Source organism: Echeneis naucrates, chromosome 16 (genome assembly GCF_900963305.1).
Source record: "Echeneis naucrates chromosome 16, fEcheNa1.1, whole genome shotgun sequence".
In the NCBI taxonomy this organism is placed as follows: Eukaryota; Metazoa; Chordata; class Actinopteri; order Carangiformes; family Echeneidae; genus Echeneis; species Echeneis naucrates.
The window spans coordinates 16,743,707-16,766,081 of record NC_042526.1 but is presented as its reverse complement, the minus strand read 5'-3'; the positions used below and the strand labels follow the sequence as shown (position 1 = coordinate 16,766,081).

The window sequence follows — 22,375 nt, the reverse complement described above, 5'->3', positions numbered from 1 at the left end:
CTTTGACTTAATTGTGTGTTTCCCACAAAACATTAATAATCTATAAGCTGAATTCACAATTCAACATACCATACCTTCAGACAACATCCACAGACATCTAAGTGAGTATTCGTGTGACAGCACCTTTTAACAATTTCACCAAAACAGAGAGTGCTGGGAATCCAGATGGTGTGAGCTCACAGAATAAAGTTGACATTACATTTTAGAAGTTAAAAGCCAGTCTAGTAAAGGCATTATAATCATTCTCAGTGTTATGCAGATGGCCACTTCAGCATCACATTTTAGTATCCATATCTTCAGATCTGAAGAGAAGTCCACCAGTAGTGTGCAGTGTGGGTGACATAGTTTAGTTTTTACAATGGCTGATACCATATACAGTCAAAGGTTTACAAACAGAAATGGACCTAAAAAGGACTTAACAAAAACATCCATTATATCTCTAACATGACAGCTCATTGCATTCCTGGAAAAGGATGGCACTCCTTTGCACATTACCTCTCTGCAAAACAGGGAAGCAACTCTTAAATCTTGAATCAAACCATATTTAGAAATGGTTGTTATTAATGTAGAAACTAGGGATGAACGAATACACCACTATCTGTTCAACCATCGACGTTATCTGTATCCGTATTCTTACTTGTAAGGGGGTGGGACTTAAACAGGAAGTGGGTGTGGTTTACACGATATTTGTATTTTTAAGCCTGAAATTATTAATATGGGTTGGTTAGAAGTTGCTATATTTATTTAAGTACGGCTTCATTTGCATCCCACGAAGGTAAGAAGAGTGAGCTGACCGGAAAAAAAGAAACAGCAAGAATGAGAAACGCAACGCAGGCTGCATGCAGGTCTGTCTCATCACACAAGCAAAGCTTCTGTTACAAGTCAAGGTTTTACCCCATAACCCCATAAAGTGGGGCAGATGAAACGTTTGCGTTATAAAAAGCTATATTTAAATGATGATGTAGCTGTGTCGATGTAGCCTAACTTTTTATTGCTATTGGTTAAATGATTATCTTACAATGGGACTCGATGAGGTAGTTGTAAATGTCGATGTATGTCACCTCCGGCCATTCAGTGGGATCATTTCTCCATGAAAATGAAGGCAAACAGAAGGGACAATGAGAAAGACCCACACATGTGAGTTTTTCATTGTGGCGTTTTTTCTCCGGTACAGCTAGCATATCGAAATAATGCGTTAAGCTAACTACCGGACGGTGTTTTTTTTTAATTGTGCCGCCGATGGGTGTGGCTTTCGGAGTATGACGTGTGGCGCTCTGTCCTATCACAGGACGCCCTGAGGAGGATTTTCCTTCAGCCCAGCACGGATATTGTCTCGTATTACTCACGTGCTGCTCGTACTCGTCAGAATTCCTATATCAGTACCGGATACTGGTTTTAGCCAAGTATCAGGCTCAACTCTAGTAGAAAATACAACGACCTATAGAGTTCAGGAATAAAGGGAGTAACAAATTAAAAAATGCATACATTGGTGTTAGTATTGTTCCTTCAGCACATTAAAGGCCTGCAGCTTTTGCCTGCATCTCTGAGTAAGTAAGTGTTAAGCACATCAGAAGTAGCTGGATACAACACCATGCTGATTATTAACTGCTGACCTTGTTATTGTTTTTTATCCCCCGAATCATTTGTACCACTTTGACATTATGCCCTGTCTTTGAAGGTGAATTATCTCACAATCAAAGAACACAAGATGCAATGCACCAACACAGCAGCTCTTAAATGGATATTTGTGGATAACAAAGTCTGGTCTGTGTTTCTGAGGTAGGCGCTGGAGCCTCCTGTATTCTGTAGAGCGGCAGACAGCGTGTCAGAGTCCTGATCACATCCTGTTTGGATTGACCTGGTTCTAGGAGCACCACCATACTCCGATTCCTTTCCATCAAGGTATTGATCTTTGTGTCATTAAATATACCCATATACTTAAAACAATAAAGATTCTTCTATTCTCCTCATTTACATGTGGACATGTTGGCATCCCCCCTTTTAACAATCTCTCTGCTGTAACAAGCAAATCCAACATAATTCCCCCATGATGAGACCTGCAGCAGTTTGTGCTGTAAGTCTGTAACTGATCTGTCCTCAGACACATAGGACATCTTTCTCTATACAACTACACAAGTATAGAGGTGCTTGTAATTACATATTGAATGCAGTAATGCTAGCTGTCCTTATGCTAAGCTAAGATAACTGGTACTTTACTATTTGTTGTTATATATCCCAAAACATTGAACAATTGCTTTGCTCAACCAGATATTGTCAATATTGGCATTAAAGGAAGTGTCATGTAAAAGATTTGCTGGGCCATGCTGAAATCTTAATAATTTAATGTGTGACCAGGAACCGAAGACACAGCTCACACTAAACCTGACAGAGCCAGACATTATTCAGAGCAAGCAAACAAATTTATATTGAAACGCAAAGTCAGATATAAAGAAGGAAATAATATGATAACCTGGCATCCCACCCCATATCAGAAAAATCTACAGCCACTGACATCAGGATCAATAATAAAGTCCTACTGTAGCACGAAAGTACAAATGAAAGTTTGTACTTTGAAATGAAAGGCATCGAGGTCTAGGTCACATGAATGGAGATAAAGCTGAATATATGATGTGCTGAGTGGTGTGATTTCCACACACACACATATATACATATACATGTATATATGTAATAAGAGAGAGTTTAAACGGTTCATTCTCGGGCATTGCCTAATATTGGCTTATGAATAATTCCTTTAATATACTGATTTAATTTAACTGGATAACAGGCTTATTGAAGAAATAAGTTTGCTTTTAAGGAGTTAATCCAATACTAGTGTCGCCACCTATCAAGAGTAGTTACATCACAGTAAGCCCTCATATGAGCCCTTTGTTTCTGAAGCCAAAGGATTTGGCCTGAGAATTCCTCAAGTGGTCCACCAAATGTTATAAGAAATCTTATAAGACATGGTTGGTGTACAACACAAAAGTTAAAAGACTCCCACTAAGAGCCCCATAATTATACAAATTGCATAGCCCTCCTTTGTGTAGCTATGCATCCCAGCATTGTGTCTGTGTCATGTGCTATTTGTGTATTGTTTGGCTCTGTAATGACTGGCTTGCTGATGGCGTCCCTATGGAGAGTCTGCCAATGTATAAATCAGACATCAAAAGAAGGCAGAGGAAAGCATTGTGTTCTATTAAAGACCATAATGGAGGATTTACATTTGCTTACAAAACAAATCTAGTCGACCTCACAACTTAAATCTGGAAATGTGCATAAAAGACATGCAGGCAGCTGGATATCGGTCTCTTTCCAGCTCTGTCTCCATCCATCACAACATGTGGATTGAACAAAAATCAAGCCAGACAATAACAAATATATTTTCTTTTGCATAGCAATAATCTCATTTATTATAATAAAAACCCAGTTGTTTCGTCTCATTGTTCTGTTGCTTGCAACCACTGCAGCTGGAGCACCATCGCAGTTAAACTGACTCTGTGCAGTCATCAACATCTTTTATTATTGAAGCTTCTCAATATTTGTGAGAAGCATTATTTTGTCAGTTTACTGCTAACCAAGCAAGCTATTGTAGCTTGTAGCTGTTTGTGGCTAATGTGTCCAACACAATGTTCAAACTTAATTGATTAGATTTACTCCATCGTATGGTCAGATTAATAATGGTGGATTTCCTTCTGTGGTGAATGTCAACGTTTTGGTAAATATACATTTTTGCTTTCTTGCAGAGAGTTGGCTTGTATATATATATCTCCTTTTTTTCAAATGCATTCATTAACATTGAGTTCTCTATCCAATGCATTGATGTTGTCATAGTTGCTGTCACTAAAGACTTTATTATCTACAACCTTTTTTTAGAAGTGTGTTTAACGAACTGTGTGGTAAGAGCAGCGATACAGTACTTTTGGGATATCCAGAGCTGTAATTCATTTAACTTTTGTACTCTTTAGTTTTCCGGAATGAAAAGGCACATCTATTGGTTTCTGTTATTGTAATTTTGGGTGAGGAAGAACATCAGCTAAATGTACAAAATACTGTATGTAGATTTGCCAGGAGACCCTATAAGTCAAAATTAGATAACATTCTTGTTGAATCTTGAGGATAGCTTTTCAACATGCTTATAGATACAGAGTTGCCAGAGAGGCGTTTGCAATCAATCAAGAAGTTGCAGCTGCTTACACCACATGACCAAACATGGTCACACACGAAAAAGTCCTCGACTAGGACAGAAATTCCCCTCAGTTTGCAAGCCACAATATACTGCAGTGTTGACCTTCTCTACAGCTCATTAAAATGTTTGTTTATAGTTTGGTTAAAATGAAGGGCGTGCTTTTCTGTCTCTGATAACCACAAAGTGGTGAAGTGAAGCTTAGAGAGCATTTTGTCATCTCCTAACAGAGGAACAGGCTCAGCAGGACACTGACTTGGGCTCCTCACCTCTCCACTCAGGGCTCTGTAGTTCAGCTTTGTTTTAACAACCAAAAACCCACAAAGAATCAACCATCAGATGACAGATGAACTTTACACAAGTGAAGATTGTTGCTAGCTGTGTTTTGTCTGTGATTAAAAAAAAATGTTTGAGTGATCAATGAACCTTAAATAAAATATCTCTGGTGACACAAATTCAAAACTGAGTTATAGTTTCCTCCTTAGCCCGGAGCTCAATGGAAATAGATGCAGCTATGTGCACTCCCTGTTCCGCATCCCATCAACTGAGATGGTGTACTTGGCCTCCTTTTAAGGAAGTACACAGGCAGTGTTGGTTGTAGTGTCCCAGCTTGGCAAGGTGCAAGATCATGGACAGCGAGCATGGTTTACTCTAGGAAATACCTTCTGCTATACAAAGTGGGAATCCAAGAATAACATCTTTCCATTGTGATCGGCATGAATCAACTTTCCATAATGCTGCTACGTCATCGACAAACCGGTGGTGTAGCAACGGGTGGACAATTAAACAGACAGATCCTGCATCTACATACTTCTGGTGTGCTATAATAAAAGGTTCTTCCTCCTTACTTGATCTAACTAACCACTAACATTGACCTCAACGTCTTTTCTAATTTCCTCTCCCATTTAAAGCAACACATCTGTACAACTACAGGGAAGTCAGCCTTCCCCTCAGTCAAATCACCACTTTGCTCCAGCAGCGGAATCTCCTTTGTATCAGTGTCAAATGAGTCAAATTTGATTCCTAACTTCTTTTAAATCAATTACTATTATACTCAAGGTGTTTAAAAAGAAATCCTCTTTGCTCATGCTGACCATCTTATGTTACAGGTATGATACTGACTCCCGTGCTTGGAACATACAAATTTGATGTTGGGCAAAATAAATTGTCCACGCGTTGCAAGAACAAATCAGTGAACTCTCTTATTTTTTTTACAGTTTACTTCAAACATAAAGTCAATTTTACTCTTCTTGATGCAAGATTACCTTGACTTCAGTGGTCAAGAAGGGCGAGGATGCTTTACTGTAGAAACCCAAACACATTTCCAGCCCCTCAGGAGAGGAGCCCCTGGTTGTAAACTCACACACTCCAACCCCATGTGATTGTAGCCTTTATCTTCAATACCATCTAAGGAATAGTAGGCTCACTTGGCATGTCCACTATAGCAAACAGCTTTTCCACAGCCAGCCTGCTCAGTGTATCTGTAACAACACTCAAGGCAATTTTAGTATTTCCCCATGTGTTGGACACTGTGGATGCAAATCTTGAGCCTCGCAGAAAGGAACCCTGGGAGTTTGCAGCAATCGATATGTTAAGCACCAATATGCACATTTCAGCTTGCTGTAATAATATTGGAGAATGAAAGTGGCATCCCCTGTCATATCCTTATAGGTCCTGCCTTCCAATTATCATATCACCAATGGATATATAGCTTTCTAATGCAATTTCCTCTATAGATATAATGTATATTTTTTTTTATTTTGGACCCAAGAATCTTTTAAGAAGTTCATATTGCTATTATTGTAATATTTGGATTGGAAAGTATGTAAAGTCCATTTAAAAATGACCAACTTGCCCTTATGTAGCAATATTTTGGATAAATCCTTTCAGCTGTCCACATTTATATATTTTGCTGTCATTGAAAATAAATTCATATTTTCATTCATATTTGGTGCCATCTTTTCAATTTATTTCTCTGGAAGATAGTTTTACATGGGCCTCTTTTCAGATTAATTTGGTTTGCTAGTACATCTAGATTAAATCACTTATAGTCATTACTCTGAGTAGATAAAGAGAAATCTATGTAACAAAAAGCTCATAGCCATTTGAATCTGTTGTACCTCTTTCTGATCTAAGCCTGCCCGTTAAGTTCTATTGTTGTTAATGAGCCATACACCCATCCTGCCATGGCATTTAATGACATACTAAATCTAGCTACAATTTTATCAGTTACATTATGATCAGTCATGATTAGTAAATCAAGCCACTCTGAATTCAAAAAGGTGGAAGATAGAATCATATGAACTTACCAGGTCTGCAGAGCAAACTGACTGTTCCTGCTGGAAATCACCAGCAGGAGAGTGACCAGAGGTTTATAAGTGTGAAGAGCCCCGCCTGCTCCAGATGCAACTCAGTGTACTTCACAAAGGGCTGAGGTGTGTGCGTATGTAAGCAGTTTAACTTTAGGGATGTGCTAAAATCTAGTACCAGTGATTCATAGTTTATACGCAGTTAAGAGGCAATGAGCCAAAGTTTTTCTGAGAAAATAATAAACTTTGTGTCTCTGGTTTCTTAGAATAATTAAGAATAATTTTTCTGAATGACAACAAAAGCTGTACTCCTAAAATTAATATTTCACATATTGCGTTGTATTCTGTGAACAAACTTAAGCCTTCTTGCACTCATTATCTTGTGACAGCGTATCTGGGAAGAATTGTAAAATGGCAGGTAGACTGTAGATGCCTGGATGCTGCACCCCTGCAATGCACTATTTGGTCTATAGCCTACATTTGAACACTACAGGTCATACATCATACGATACTATATTACATAGTATAATTTGTGCTGAAGAGATGGGAGCAAGAATCATAGTGATTATCCTTTCCATTTTCAATCAATTACACAGTTTTTCACTGCCTCAGCCCCTCTGGTTTGTCCAAATTACAGAAATGGTTGAGAAAAGAAGAAGAAGCTATTGTTTCCAGTGGGCTCGATGTAACCAACATCCAAATTGCAAGCATATCTGTACATCCCAAACATATCACTGTGACATCTGAAATGTTGTGCTGCCACGAAACAATGCATTATGTGACAAAATCAAAAAAGAAAATGTTTTTAGGAAAATTAGATTCCCTTTAATACATCACGCTAACTCTCCCATGGTACAGTGCAGACAGCAGGGAAGACATTAAATGATCCTACATGAAATTATAAATCTATCATCAGTGTTTTCTACACTTCAGTATCATCTAATGCCTGTTCTTGACTTATCTCTTCCCCGTGGTAATGTAACAGACCAGTGTACAAAAACAAAAGTGGCAGAGAAACAAAGTGGGAAAACAGCAGACTCAAATGATGCACAAGAGACACAGTACAACATGCAGGAAAGTATCCTGGGCTACATACAGCAGTAACATAATATTACAAGATAGTGCAGACTAATGAGTGGATTTTCCCTCAAGTTATCACAACATAAGCAACATCAAATAACTATTTATGTTTGATGATAAGTTAGAATTTGAAATAAATCATATAATCTTTTTTTTTAATTAAATTATTTTAAATTCTAATAATTATTATTATTATTATTACTATTAAACATCCAGAATAATGACATTTACTACTCATGGTTTTTGCATGTTTGTAACAAGGGGATACAGTTTATCCTTATATCCTCAAAAAGTGCAATGCAAAAACCAGATATCTTCCAAGTAGCCACGGTTTTTACCTTGGCTTATTCTGTGTCGCAATTACAAACCTAATAAAAAAGCAAATTTGGCTGCCAGTAGAGAATTTCAGTTTTTTGCATATTTACAGCATTTCTGTGCCTCACCATTCTTGAAAAGAACCGCTTGGCTGTTCATTTTTCTGAGGTAAGGTTTGTAAATGAAGTGCTTTAAATAAATTAAGCATAGGATCTGTTTGGGCTTTTAAACAGTAACTGAATTGGAGCACAAGGTTAATACTGAAGGCACAATTTCAAAAATAAAGCTAATGAGTGTAAATGAAATGTATCAGTGAGTGAGTGATATTTTCCTTCATGATTTTTCACCCTTACCATGTAACTATTAATCTGCCATGGTAGAAATAATGAGCAAATAAATGACCACTTTAGAAACATCATACAGCATACGGAGGAACAATAGGTTAATAGGATTTGGACCATATTCGTTCCAGTGCCTACACATAATACACAGTGCTGAACCATTTACAGTACATTGCTGCCCTACTTGGACTTGTAACACACATGTCCTGTGGTTGAGTTACACCATTACTGCACACCCGGAACTTCACTGTAAGACTTGCTGCAGTTTTTTCAGTCTTATTAACAAACTCCTGCTGTATTGTCTAATGTTATATTAAAAGTTATTTGAGTAGGTTGAAGAGACCGAGAAGAGGCAGGACCAGAGTTGTTTAAGTCTTACAGTGAGTTTTGTGTATTCATGTTGATGGTTTAGCTTTTCCCTGATCCTCCACCTTTTTAATGGCTGCCTGAATCTTTGCCTGGTCTCCCAAGAGTTGTCGTGGTTTCACAGGTCGCAGGTTTTCATCCAGCTCAAGCAGCACAGGTATCCCTGTAGGTAAAGTCACGTTGGCTATTTCATTATCCGATATACCTGTTGAATAAAACCATAGTTATATTAAAATCATGCTAAGCCATCTAACTACATTCACGCTTGCCACATCAAATATTTTGATTAAGTGTAGTTTGGTGATATCTCTCAACCTTTTATTTTATTACCAGATGTATGACAGCAACATATAGGTCCTGTGCTGTTATGTTATTAACTAACAATAAGTATTAAGTAATAAGTAATAAGTAACTAAGCGGCCTGCGGCACACGGAGCCCCCAGCTTACCAGTGTAGTCAAAGGTCAGCATGGATTTCAGCGCCGTAACATAAACTCATTGGCCTTTTTGTGCAGGTTCAAACTTCTATTTCTGGAACTGAAATATGTCCTTTCCTGACTCTGATATCTTAAATAAAAGCAACTTGTAAGGCCTCAAAGCGGAATTTGGGAGCTGTTGCTGAACTGATCTAAATGCATTCACCCCACAAAAGCAAAAGCTGACAGAGCACTAGGTCAGCACATTGGCTTACCTTCCAGGTGTTTCAGCAGAGCCCTGCAGCTGTTTCCATGAGCAGAAATGAGCACAGTCCTCCCTCTTCTTATCTCCGGCACCACAATGCTGTCCCAGTATGGCAGCAGCCTGTCCAACACCTCTTTCAGGCTCTCTGCTCGGGGAAGGTTGTCCTTTGGCACGTCACAAGTGTTGTATCTGCGGTCATTGTAGATTTCCAGAAAGTAAGGATGAGACTCATCAATAGGAGGTGGGCTGATGTCGTAGCTCCTTCTCCACAACTTCACTTTTTCCTCTCCATGTTGTGAGGCCATCTCTGCCCTGTTTAAACCAATCAGGGCACCATAATGGCGCTCATTAAGTCTCCAGGACTTTACAACAGGGACCCACTCCTGGCCCATAGCCTCCAGCACCAACCAGGCTGTCTGGATGGAGCGGCTGAGTAAGGAGGTGAATACTAAGTCGAATTTATAACCCTGCTCCTTCAAGAGCCTGCCACAGTCCTGGGCTTCCTTCACCCCATTCTCACTCAGCTTCTGGTCAACCCAGCTGCAGAAGCGGTTCTCCTTGTTCCAGGCCCCTTCTCCATGCCTCAGCAAAAAGAGTTTGTACTTAGACATCCGAAGCACCAGCAGCAGAAACCTGAAGCACACGCACAATAAATGAACGTAAGAGTTATGCAGTCAGTGATCGCAGAAGAATTAGTATTTGATGAATTTAAACAGGAGCGCAGCTTGCTGTGTAATGTATGTGAGCTGTGTCTGGGTATCTGATCTGAGTTCAGAAGCAGGACTTGGAGCCAGCAAAAGGTTAAAGGTTGTCTTGCAAAGTTAACAGACTGAAGGCTAGAGCAGCTACCCTTATTTGCAAGCCTTAAGATGACAAACAACGATACCTAAATCTTACAGAGGAAACATTTAAGTGAATGTATTTTGGACGCTTTTAAGGGGTCAAGAGAGGATGAGCGGGCGTGTTGCTCTATAGCAACTTACTGCTCCTATTATGGCCGGAGGTGAAAACCGGACCAGCGTATAGCAACAAGACAGCAGACTCATCCCCCAAAACACCAGAGTAATGATGAAAATTTGGTCTTACCTTGTGTGGGCTTGAAATCCGGCCTAAATGTGGATGGTTCGTGGTGGATCGTCAGTGTTTACGGTTCAGGCCATGTACAGGACAGCGGCGTTCCTGGTCACGTCACCGACTGACACTCCAGTCGTCCTATCAGACGGGCGAATCTCTCGTGTGGGCGGGCTCTTTGAGGCTGCCATGCCCATATTGGGAGCGGCAGTAACGGAAGAGGGAGCAGACGGAGGCGGCAGGCAGCCATGGAGACGGAGAGCTACTGTGTGCTAACCATGTGCTGCGGTTGACAGTTTGGAGGAGAGTGACAGCTGTGTGATACTGTAATTACACTGACAGGAAGAGGAGGAAAGGGCACAGTCTGCGATAAACCTTTTTTATCTAAAACGCCACAGTATGATGGTAGGAAAATGGTTCCTGTGACGATGTAAATATAACGTAAATGAGCCAAAACTGTCGATTTATGAGTCATAATGAAAGAGAATAATCACCGAACCTCATGTTTAGGAAACTGCAAGCACCTTGAGTGCTTAAATCATTGAAATTATTGTAGCACACTTAACAATACATTATCTGTATGATGAAACAAAGTAATTTAATTTCTGTAATTATTTCTTTGTGACTTGCTGGTTTAAATGTGCGCCCTTGAAATTAGAGCCGTGACTATCGATTAGCCAGTTAATGGAAATATAATTTGCTCCGATGAAGATGGTTCATTTTTTAATGATTTTTAGGAAATATGTCCAAATTCTCTGACAACTCCTCTGCTGTGATGTTTTCATCTTTCCCATTGTTCTATGACTGAATGAATGAGTTTGGTGCCTTGTCTGTTTTAAGACATCACCTACAGTAGAGATTGTTAAGAATACTGCTCAAGACTTTCTGCCATTTTGTTGAATGAATAGTCAGTCAAAAAAATAATCAACTGATGCTTGTAATAGGAATCTTTAGAGCAGGCGTGCTTGAGATTTAATGTAACCTTAACCCTAACTGAGAGTAAAAGCTCAGCCTAAAAAGTAAGATCCTGTGGGCAGTAGCTTTGACCCCAAATGGGAGATGACGTCTCTTAATTTGCGTTTAAAAAACACAAATTATTTTGTTAATTTTATTACCTTTAACGTAGGAATAGGTGAGTCCCAGTATATATGATTTCACATCACAATATTGATTTACATGTCATAAAACAGGTTCTTGAAAAAAATAACAACAAAAATTGTTAATGGATAAAATAGACATGTGAGATAGACACCTGACAAATAAAAATGCTTTGTCAGATTGTTGCTAAAATCACTTAATATTGTAACTATTTAACTGATGTTTCTTTATATGATAATGTAACATACAATTATGCAAATATTTAAACACAGTTCAAGGGTTAGTACCTCTTAGTAACTCTTCCAGCCCGAGCTACAGGAGGCCTTGTTCTCCAAGAAATGTCAAAATACCTTTATTTATATGATGCACAATTCGCAATGCTGTCCTCACATCACAATGTCTCAGTTTTAATGACACATTCATTTTCAAGGCTGCCCACCCTGATGTGACCTTGTTGAACAATTGACTGTCAAATTTAGCTGTACCAGGAATGTGTATTCAATCCGTTTCACAACCCCACTGTCATTATTATCTTTTTGGAAAACGCAAGAACAAAACGTTGATCTCAATGTTTTGTGTTGACATGATTCAGAAGATGCTTTTGTGGGCAAGTACAAAGATTTACACTTCTTAGCGTATATAACCAACAACATTTCCTCTGTTTGTTTATGTGGACAACCAATAGTGGTGCTGGATGATTGAATTCATATTGATACTAAAAACTACAAGAAGAGTACACCGCTCAGATACATTTAATGCATATGTCCTTCATTATACAGTCTGCACCATTTACACTTGAAACATAACCTTGTCAGAACCTTCTTGTTAATGTCATAATAAACTTTATTCACTGGTTCCACCTGTAATAGAGCAGTAAACATCTTCACAAAGATATCCACTTCAAATCTACTGTCCAGCGTCAAACAGCTTCTTTCTACCCTCCATACCAGACTTGGCATCCACGTTCTTACGCCAGTCAGTCACCTCCTCTTTCTGTGGGGTGAAAGCATGAAAAGGATTTGCCTCGCTATTTTACGTCCTTAGTGTCTTTAAACAAACACAACCCTTTTCAATCATATTTTCTAGGCTGTGAAAAAGCATTTCAAGTTTCACATCTTTTTTAATGTTAAGGTGTAATGTTAATATCCTGCACTAAGCCTGAAGTTAGATTGTCGGTGTCAGCCATTTTGTCTAGACTGTACATTCCTCAGTATTTGGCCTCAAAAGATACTCAGATGATACTGAGTGGATGAAATTACTAAACACTGAAGTGATACCACATATAGCATATAATAAACTGAAACACTAACCTTTTCCTCTTCTTTCTTCACAGTCTTGAGGTTGGCCTTGAAGTCCACAGACTCTTTGACCTTAGAGCCCAGCAGAGCTCCCAGCATGGCATCAGCAGACACCCTCACCCTCCTCAGGTTTGGCCTCTTCATCTTGCCCTTCATCTCAAAGATCTTTTGAGAGAGGTCCTGTATCTGTATCAAAAGAGACAACATGACTTTAAATGTGTTATGTCACATGGAATATGCGATAAACACACTGCATGCATTCCTTAAGCTTGACACATATTTTTGTGTGAAAAAGGACAAAATTTGAAACGGTTATTTAGAAAATATTTCTCACCTCCCTTTCATTTTTTGTCACTTTAGCGGCAATGTCATACCGCTCTTCATCAACAACATCAATTTTCTGGTGTAACTCTCTGCAAAGAGTCTGTGGACACAAAGTTCATTAGGCTTGATTTGTTTGAATGGCAAGCAATGCAAATCAACAGTATAATGTGTGTGAGCATTTATGCACTACCTTATGCCATAAATATGCCTTTTTATGATCCAATGATTGACCATTTAACTCTGTGTGATGCACAGATGTGTATAGATAAATCCAAGTAATTCTTGCTAGCAAGTAATATGGCTAGTTTAGTTGTTCATGTTTGATTTTCCAGTGCAATGAGTCCATGAGTCAGCTGAACTCTTGAAACCCTTGCAAACAAAGCCAAAACTAATTGCATGTGTCTACATACCATTAGGGGAAATCAGGAAAAGGTGACTTGAGTGAAGTGATAGTGAAGTGTTTAGACAGTTGCATGATTTAATGTTGATTTCACAGCAATTCACATCCATAAGGAGCTTCTGATGTGATTACTTTGCTTCAGTGATAAATGTACCTGTAAATCCTGCATCGACAGGCCTGACAGTTGGAGGGATGGGACTCTCTCGGCTAAGGTTCTCTCTCGTTCATCTTTTCTGACTTGCTTTTCATTATCCAGCATGGTCATGGCCTTCTTGATCAGTTTGGTCTGTCAGAACATAAACACAAATTACACTTTCTACACAATGTATGCATTACTGTATGATCAAAGTTTAATGCACAAACACACATAAAAATACCTTCAAGAACAGTCTGCGAGATGCAGAGATTTTGGGCTTTGGTTTCTGGAAAAGAGGATAGGCAAAGAATTTAAGTTATATTATCACATTGTTTTACTAATGTATGTAAGTGTTGTATTATCTGACACTCAACGCTATAGTGTTTAACCAAACAAACTCAATCTCTTTGTTACTTTATTTCATTCTCACCGAAGGCCTGTCCAGTTATGATGGAAGTGTTCATAAGTAACAGGGAGAGAGAACAAGCTGAGTTAGAAACCTTTCTGTAATATCACATACTGTTACGGTGGCATAAAAGCTAGACAGAAAGACTTGGATACTTACGCTTCAGACATGATTTCAACTCTGTTGCCCCTGGTTGAATCTTTGGGAAAAGAGAAAGTTATTCAATTTTTAGAAGTATACTCACACACATATCTCTTAACCATACGTTTTTTAGGAAAAACACTTTTCATTGGGATTGTGCTGGAAACCCCATTTCACATGCATTGTAGATTAATACTCGGACAAACCAGTTGACATTGTATAAAGGTCAAACCTGAGCCTAAAAGCTACTCTGTGACATAAGGCCAACATAAAGCTTGACACAGTCAAAAATATTCACAAAATCAGTGATTGTTTAATATATACATTGTTAGAGTGAAAGAAATATTACAGTTTCATTAAAAAATCTTGTTTTTAATTCCAGTTAATTACATTACAGCATTATAAGCAATGGGAGTTGGTTTCAGTAACTAGTAAAACATACCAATACAAGTTGCTGAGTTGTGTTATTTTTAACTTTAACATGGGCTTCTCACATTAGAGGATAGCAGCTGTTATTGAACCTTCTCTATCAAAAAGTATGAGATTCTCAAAACAAGACACTGGTCATTAAAAAAAAAACAAAAACAAACTACAAACAACATTAAAAAAATATTATAATTTGTATTAACAGAGTTCTGATGTTAATGAAAATCTACTTTTTGGCATTTAGTACCAGTTAAATTTAAAATATTAAAAGATACATTTTTATTCTTTGACACTTTGTAATATTTTGAAATAATCCTTACCTTTTACAACAGATGACAAAAACTCGCAAGCTTCTTTTCTGACAAGAAAAGAATAGTAAGAGGGTAGATATATAGATTCTTGAGCTCATGTGAGTGGCCCACTAAAATAGACTCTGTGTCCTCACCATTCTCGAACTACGTCTCTCACATCCCATATGTATGAGGTGTGAAAGTTCTTGGTGGGGCCGTCCGCCTCAGATGCTTTCTTACTGCCTCCGAAGAAGCTCCAGATATTACATATGTGTATTATATGTACATGCAATTCAGTTTTACTGTAAGGCCATGGCTTGAACAGAAAGAAAATATGATGGTCACATACTCCTGCAATAATTTCAACAAGGACTCAATTACACTATTTAATTTTAACTTTTAGCAAGATATGGATAATTGGAACAAACAAAAACGAATGGATAAGATACAGCGTTAGTTGCTCAATGTGAGACTTGCATGACTTGCTGAATGAGAGACAGAGAGACAATGAGAGACATACTTCACTGTCCATGTTTAATATACTTTACTGAGTCACAGTGGGAGAGTGAGCAGTGACGTTTCAGAAAGATTTTTACTGCCATCTGGAGGCTTCTACACAAAACTTCTGCAAACACAGCATTTTAAATACACAGTGGTTAATAATAAGGTATATTGAAAGTCTAATATTCAGTGTATAATATAGCTACAATAACATATGCTATTCATATTTCCTATTCTATAAATAAATTAAAAAGAACTTGAGGGCTACAGTCAAAATATTTCTATTTCTATTTTCTATATATTGTTTAAAAAAAAAATCCATGTTTTAAGGATCTTTATGTTTCCTGCAAATAATTATACATCATCATGTTAAAAGATCCTAAAAATCAGTTGTTTGAAACAAAATGTTTTTGTTTATTTTGAATAGCTTGTTAGTTTATTTAGTTTCCGGAGGCATCAAACAGCTTCTTCCTTCCCTCCATACCAGACATGGCCTCCACATTTTTGCGCCAGTCAGTTACCTCCTCCTTCTGTGGGAAGCATGACATACACAGATAATTTAATAAAAATTGTACTACAGCCTGGAGGTTTTTGAGACTTAAAAGTGAAAACCTGGTTTACCTTTTCCTCTTCCTTCTTGACTGTTTTGAGGTTGGCCTTAAAGTCAAAGACCTCTTTGCACCTGGTACCCAACAGGACGCTCAGCATGGCCTCTGCTGAGATCTTCACTCTTCTCAAAGTAGGTTTCTTAAACTTACTCTGAATCTCAGTGATCTTCAGTTTCATGTTTTCAATCTAAGATATCATGGGATGTATAAAGGATTGCTCTGTTACTGTTCTACCACTTTAAGGGAAGTTTACTACATAACACTCCCCACTATCTAATTATTTACTTGAAGAAGGAGATTCTTCCATTTTTATCAATATGTCTGCCTGTAACTTATGCGAAATTTGCCTTGACCATAGATTAAGTGTTAGAGGAAGAGGAGGCTTCATGTATGTATATATACTGTATATTTAACCTGCAAGATTCTGGCAAGTCTTGTTATATTCAGTGCTGCCACTTGGAGGCAGTGATTGTGAATTTTAAGATATTTTATGTCATGAAAAAAGTTGAACTATCAACACATTCTTTTATTGCTTTTTCATTGTTGATTGGCTCACCTCTTTGTCATTTTTGGAAACCTTAAGGCCAATATCGTAGCGCTCTTCATCTACAACATCAATCATGTGGTGCAAGTCTTTGCATACATCCTGGAAAAAAGACAGGATACCTCTACTTGTATGAAATTATGGCATGGAGTCAAATAGAAAGAACTATGGTCACTGGGATAAAAACGTGTTTTAACCAAGTGATATACCTGCAGCTCTTTCAAAGACAGACCAGACAGATTTAGAGGAGGAACCCGTTGTGCCAGAGTAGCTTCTTTTTCCAGTATCTTCTGCTCTGTCTCCTCCTGCAACATTTGAGCAGCAACTGCCAATAATCTGATCTAAGGAAGAAATTAAAATACATGAAACAAATAGATGGCTTTTCATTAATCGAACTGAAATTTCAAGATCAAGAGATCAGGAAAAATATGCCAAAAGTACAAATAAAGAAAAACTTTCCTTCAAGCCCAGCTTTCGAGAGGAGGAGATCTTTGATTTCTTCTATAATACATATGAAGAGCATTTAATATATTATGGCACACAGCGCATATGCAAATATAATTTATTCTGAAAAATACAGAATTGAAAAAAGGAATTTACTATAGATACTTACAGGTCTGTGGGTACATAGCAGCATTCACCAAAGGAGAAAATACATGTAAAGATATTGACATATCATATCAACACATTTTTTTAAACAGTGGTGACACCGAAAGAAGTGATAATACTCACGCATCAGCCATGATTGTCTTAAATTCCTAAATTGAAATATGTAAAATGAGTGCAACTGCAAAATTATATATATTTATGTTTATATACAGATATGTGTGCATGACAAATATTGCCAATGTTTTTAGAAATAATGCAAATACATTGCCTTCATATTAAACGACTGTTCAACTGAGCTGAGGATCTTTCTGACTTCTCAGGCTAAAGTATTTCATCCTCTCCAAATATCAACTCACTCAAGTTATTTATTGTTCACCTCCCTAATTGTCTCCCTTTTGCAAGATAGAGTAGCCTAAAAGTGACATATATTTTTGGATGATAATGTTTTATGTGCCAAGCAAGTTTTTTTTTTTTTTGTAATTCATATTTTGAATGGGAACATCCTCAATTATGTAACCAAAGAGAAATGTTATTGTTAAATATTGATATTGATGAATTGACACAAAACGTTAATTGATTAAAAGATTAAGTATAAATTGCAACTGAAATAAAAATTTCCCACTTTTACCTTTCATACATTGCAAGCATGCATTTGCACAAGATAAAACAAAATATTAATACAAAATCCTACAAACTAAATTCACTGAAGACTTTCATATACAAAGTTTTAAAAGCACTGAATCCTTGAACATTGGATGGATGTTTCTGCATAGGTGATAAACAAGGTGAATAACCAGATCATCCACCAGCACCTACGGTGACAATAATCAGCTTGCTGTTAATATTAAAGCACAAGACACTACTCTGAATTAGAGTTCTTGCAGATTCTACAATCACATTTTTAACTTGCTCAGAAAGACTTCTTCTCAACAGAATTCAGCTCAAAATGTCCTCATGCTCACAGTACATCTACTCAAAAGCACAAGTATCAAAATAGCAGCTTTGTACCTGACAGCGCCTGACAGCTCCTTGAATTTCAAAAGTGAACAAAAGTGTGTTTCAGGAGGGACGCATGGACTTTCTGAGGGACAATGGAGAAAAAAATCTATCCAATTTATAGTGGCTGCGGCAAATGTGAATGGCTCACTAAAATAGACTCCTGTCTGTGCCACTGCTGCTGTGTCCAACAACAAGGGTGACATTCATTGTTGCACATACGCAGGATCACCTCAATATTCAGACAGGAAAGGAGCTAATAAAACTTCATTTATGGTCCTAAACCTTTGGGAATCTTACAGGGGTGAAACATCACCTCTTGGTGGACGTGACGGTGAGCATTTAAAGAAGTTGCCACAGCCATGCTGTGTCAGCCTCACATATTCATATTTGACCATTTGGAGTTCAAGCTGTTAAAGTGTCAAACAAGAGAAATAGGAGAAAGAAATATTTCAACCTGACCTTCCTCTATTCCTTTCTTATGTACCTTTATTTATAGTACAAACAACCCAGACCGAGTGTGAATGTTGAACATCTCAAGATGTCCCTGTATGCACAGCCAAAAGTGCTGCAGACCCATATTAAGGAGTCCACATGAGCTCTCAGTAAAAAAAAAAAAAGATAATTTTCTCATTGCCCTTTTTGTGGCAATTTGAAATTTCTCTTGATAGAAAGTTTAGGAAACAAATTAAAGATTAAAAAAGAAGACTTATCAATCAATGTTATTCTTTGAGTTGTTAAGATTCTACACAACAAAATAAAAAAATCTTGGGTGTGGTGTAGTGACTGTGAAATTTGGAAATGTTTTTGAGTGATATCTCCTTGCAGTAGTTCAGAGGAGCTATTTTCTTACGTTCACCAGATCCTTTTAAAAAAATATGATAATAAATAGGTCCTATCCCCAATCTACCTGATACAACACTATTTCTTTTCAGGTGCATGACAACCAAATGTGGTTGACTGACAGATCAAACATCCACCTTGGAGGACAGAACAAAGCCAAAGGATGGTTAGGTTTTATTTAGAGGAGTAGAAAAACAAGAACAGGTGCTGGTCAGGTTTTGATGGTTTGCAAACCGAGCCAGCCAATCTGCATCATTGTTGTAGCAGAGTCAAATGTTCAAAAGACTCTGACTCACAAAGAGAAGGTGGGCAGTGAACAATTAAACGAGGATACTGAAGTCGTCATTTTGCTGAGAAGCATTTACACAGCGAGTTAATGTTACACTCCCATAAAGATGGGCAACTCTCAGAAAACCATTTAGAAAAAAAAAAGAAAAATCTGATAAATATTTAATCTGTAATATGGACAAATCTCCTATTCCAAAAACGCAGCCTGTGTTTTTTTAACCCTGTCCTGTTAGGCTAGCCTAGCAGGCTAAAGCCCTTTCAGAATTACATCTACATAAAAGAAAATGTTCATCTCCAAAATCACAAAGCAATGTCGCCTTTTTTTACTAAAAGGGATAAGGGTCAACTTTAATGTTCCCAAGGACATTGGTTGCACAGCCAGCAGTGTAACAGGTATACAAGCATACAACAAAACATTAAACACATATACAGTCAATGTACATATATATATATATACAGAATATACATATATATATATATAATATAATATAAATAAAACCTCTCAGCATTTTAGTCAAATAGTCATTATTTAGAAATATTCACGTTCGTAGTAAATGACCCAGAGCTTTTTTTCCCAAAAGCCTGTGCTTTCATGGACTCAAATGCAATCGTTCAAATCGTTCAAAAAAATTCACTAACCAAAAGACACACATGGAGGAGAAAACATAATCTCCCTGATGGAAGTAGATGGATTTCAGTCCAGTCTTTAATTTTGCATTGCTTTTATTTTTAGCACTCACAGTGTTGATTGGTCTTTTGTGTTCTGGCAACTTCTTTGTCATTTTACAAAAGGGCTTATCGCTGCCCACGAACTACGACCTCTCGTTCTTAGATGTTCATACTTCTTTGAATGAATGCTACATCTATTTTGATTTACAAAAATTATTTATGAGCTTTGTTCTCAGCTGCTGTTTACAACTGCCAAGTCCTGAAACTCTTATTATTGTCTGGTTTATTGCGCATACCAGATTTGTGTCAAGCATAAAATGTCAAATGATACATTTCAAGGTAAAGACCAGCATCAGTTTTGGGCGTTTGTCTGTTGTAATGATATAATCACTATCAAGAAACACAGCTCATTTTAATATGCGCTTATCTATGGTGAAAGTTTTGGCACGAACACCATCAAACATGACATTGTACAACAAAATATCCACAATTTCCTTCGTTTAAATGGTAACATTTTTGCATATTTTCATACATGAAATCTGGACACTCAAACATTACGCTCTGTTCTCATCCATTATAAAACAGAATTTGTATTTAAAATGCCCATGAATCCAAATGTTACTGCCCAGCATCAAACAGCTTCTTCCTCCCCTCCATGCCAGACATGGCCTCCACGTTCTTTCGCCAGTCAGTCACTTCCTCTTTCTGTTCATGAGAAAAAAATTCTAAGTGATACAGTTTTTTCACTAAATAAGGTAAGCCATCCAACAGCACTGTTCCATCATTCAAACGCAATTTGAGCCTTAAACCAAAGAGTCAATCAAGCCTGGAAGAAACTTTTATTAGTTTTAGTAATGTTCAGTAAAGTTTTAGTAGTGAAATCAAAAATAAATCAGCCCTGCTGCACTAACCTTTTCCTCTTCTTTCTTCACAGTCTTGAGATTGGCCTTGAAGTCTACAGACTCTTTGACCTTCGTGCCCAGCAGAGCTCCCAGCATGGCATCAGCTGAGATCTTCACCCTCTTGAGAGCCGGTCGGTTAATCTTACCCTTCATCTCAAAGATCTTCTGTGATAGATTCTCAATCTGCAGGAAGCAGGTTCAATGTAAGTAGTCTAATTGCCAATGAAAATAAATAAACAAGTGTTACAGTAGTCCTATTAAATCAATTATTAAACTATCCATAAATTAAAGACAATTATGGCTATGAAAGAACTTTAATAACCTCTTTGGTGTTTTTAGCCACTTTAGCTTCGATGTCATAACGCTCTTCGTCTACCACATCAATCTTATGGTGCAGTTCTCTGCATACAGCCTGTGGATTGACAGAAGAATAAGTCTCATGAGTGTGTATTGAACACGCTCATGAGACTCCTGCAGTCATCTGGTTTACTGCACATTTGAACATCTCAAATTCAAAGGTCATCCAAAATGTATTACCGGCTATGTACAGTTATGCACTATTTTTATATGAGTTATTAACGTAGAGTGCATCTACTGAGCTTGTCATGTGCGTCCATCGGAGGACATTTTTGGTGTGGAGCATTGGTACCATTGTATTTCATTGCTTCATGATCAGTAGCTCATCTAGTGACTTGACCATACCTGAAGGTCCTGTATGGACAAACCAGACAGCTGAGGTGAAGGGACCCTCTCCCTCAAAGTAGTTTCTCTCTCCAGCTTCTTTTTCTCCTTCTCCTTCTCCAACATCACTGATGCCATTTTCAACAGTTTGGTCTGAATATAGGAGAAAAGCACAGTTAAGGGAATCCCTTTTTTGGCATGTGGATTGTATACTGAAGTAAATTGAACATTAAAGGGTTAGTGGTCAGATGGTCAAATAGATTATCTATTGGTGAAGATGGAAAGAGACAATACCTTAAGAGCCAGTCTGCGAGATGCAGAGATCTTTGATTTTTTCTACACAAAACACAGTCAACAAACACTTAATGAAGCAACACCTACATAAAAAGGCAAATAAGATTTCTGATAAAACTTCTTTGTATATAGAGTAGCAATAATAATTTACCGGTCTGTAGTGGAGATAAGGGAATGAGAAAGAAAAATATTTATTTACAGGGTTAATAATTTCACAATCAAGAGCTGAATGAATTTACAAATACTAATCTACACAATGACCAATATATAACTTACGCCTCAGACATGGTTGGATGCTTTCTCTCTGTTAAAAAGTGCAAAAATAAATAAATGCATTATTTAAATACAGTAATACTTACCCCCCTCTAATTATAAGGTTATTTCAGGTAAATGAAAATGAAATTGCCCAATTATCTGACATATTCTTCAATCATCTTACCAAACGTCAACATACCTTTTTTTCTATCTCTGCAGAAAACCTGTTGAGGTAAGGAGCCTCTGTCCTAAAAATGACAAGAGGAAAACTGAAGTCAAATGTAATGACTCCTATAGCCTTCTGTGATTGGCCAACTAAAA

General features: G+C 37.6%; 4 protein-coding genes across 5 annotated transcripts; all 4 read right to left on the bottom strand.

Moving 5' to 3' along the window:
• Positions 1–7,320: 7,320 nt before the first annotated feature.
• Positions 7,321–10,456, bottom strand: bpgm (2,3-bisphosphoglycerate mutase). Of its 2 annotated transcripts, none has more exons than XM_029523095.1 (3): positions 10,361–10,456; positions 9,285–9,907; positions 7,321–8,799 (listed from the first exon to the last, which is right to left on the bottom strand). In XM_029523095.1, the coding sequence occupies exons 2-3, from the start codon at positions 9,883–9,885 to the stop codon at positions 8,624–8,626; spliced, it is 777 nt and encodes a 258-aa protein (XP_029378955.1). In that variant the 5' UTR covers positions 9,886–9,907; positions 10,361–10,456; the 3' UTR covers positions 7,321–8,623. The 2 variants fall into 2 exon arrangements, with proteins under 2 accessions (XP_029378955.1, XP_029378956.1); XM_029523096.1 differs by having other exon boundaries at positions 7,321–8,757.
• A 1,893-nt stretch (positions 10,457–12,349) lies between these two features.
• Positions 12,350–13,908, bottom strand: LOC115056245 (troponin I, slow skeletal muscle-like; the record flags this gene model as incomplete). Its single annotated transcript, XM_029522536.1, has 5 exons — positions 12,350–12,436; positions 12,754–12,927; positions 13,076–13,165; positions 13,620–13,751; positions 13,843–13,908. Coding segments are annotated over 5 exons (549 nt in total), but the record flags the coding sequence as incomplete, so codon positions are not given.
• Positions 13,909–15,805: 1,897 nt separating this feature from the next.
• On the bottom strand, positions 15,806–17,260 carry LOC115056244 (troponin I, slow skeletal muscle-like). The gene is made up of 7 exons (XM_029522535.1): positions 17,250–17,260; positions 17,131–17,134; positions 16,959–17,018; positions 16,727–16,858; positions 16,530–16,619; positions 15,987–16,160; positions 15,806–15,895 (listed from the first exon to the last, which is right to left on the bottom strand). Exons 1-7 carry the CDS (start codon positions 17,258–17,260, stop codon positions 15,806–15,808), a joined length of 561 nt encoding a protein of 186 aa, XP_029378395.1.
• A 3,280-nt stretch (positions 17,261–20,540) lies between these two features.
• LOC115056920 (troponin I, slow skeletal muscle-like) lies at positions 20,541–22,086 on the bottom strand. The gene is given in 6 exon segments (XM_029523717.1): positions 20,541–20,627; positions 20,834–21,007; positions 21,147–21,236; positions 21,527–21,658; positions 21,800–21,841; positions 22,072–22,086. Coding segments are annotated over 6 exon segments (540 nt in total).
• Between the last annotated feature and the right edge of the window lie 289 nt (positions 22,087–22,375).

Coding starts and splice junctions, on each gene's coding strand:
- bpgm (XM_029523095.1), bottom strand. CDS start 9,885: ATGTCTAAGTACAAACTCTTTTTGCTGAGGCATGGAGAAGGGGCCTGG. Junction 8,800..9,284: donor TCTGCTGAAACACCTGGAAG/GTAAGCCAATGT, acceptor TTTATTCAACAG/GTATATCGGATAATGAAATA.
- LOC115056244 (XM_029522535.1), bottom strand. Junction 16,859..16,958: donor AGGAAAGTTTTTCTTTATTT/GTACTTTTGGCA, acceptor TTTCTTCCTTAG/ATCAGATTATTGGCAGTTGC. Junction 15,896..15,986: donor TCAAGAAGGAAGAGGAAAAG/GTAAACCAGGTT, acceptor TGCTTCCCACAG/AAGGAGGAGGTAACTGACTG.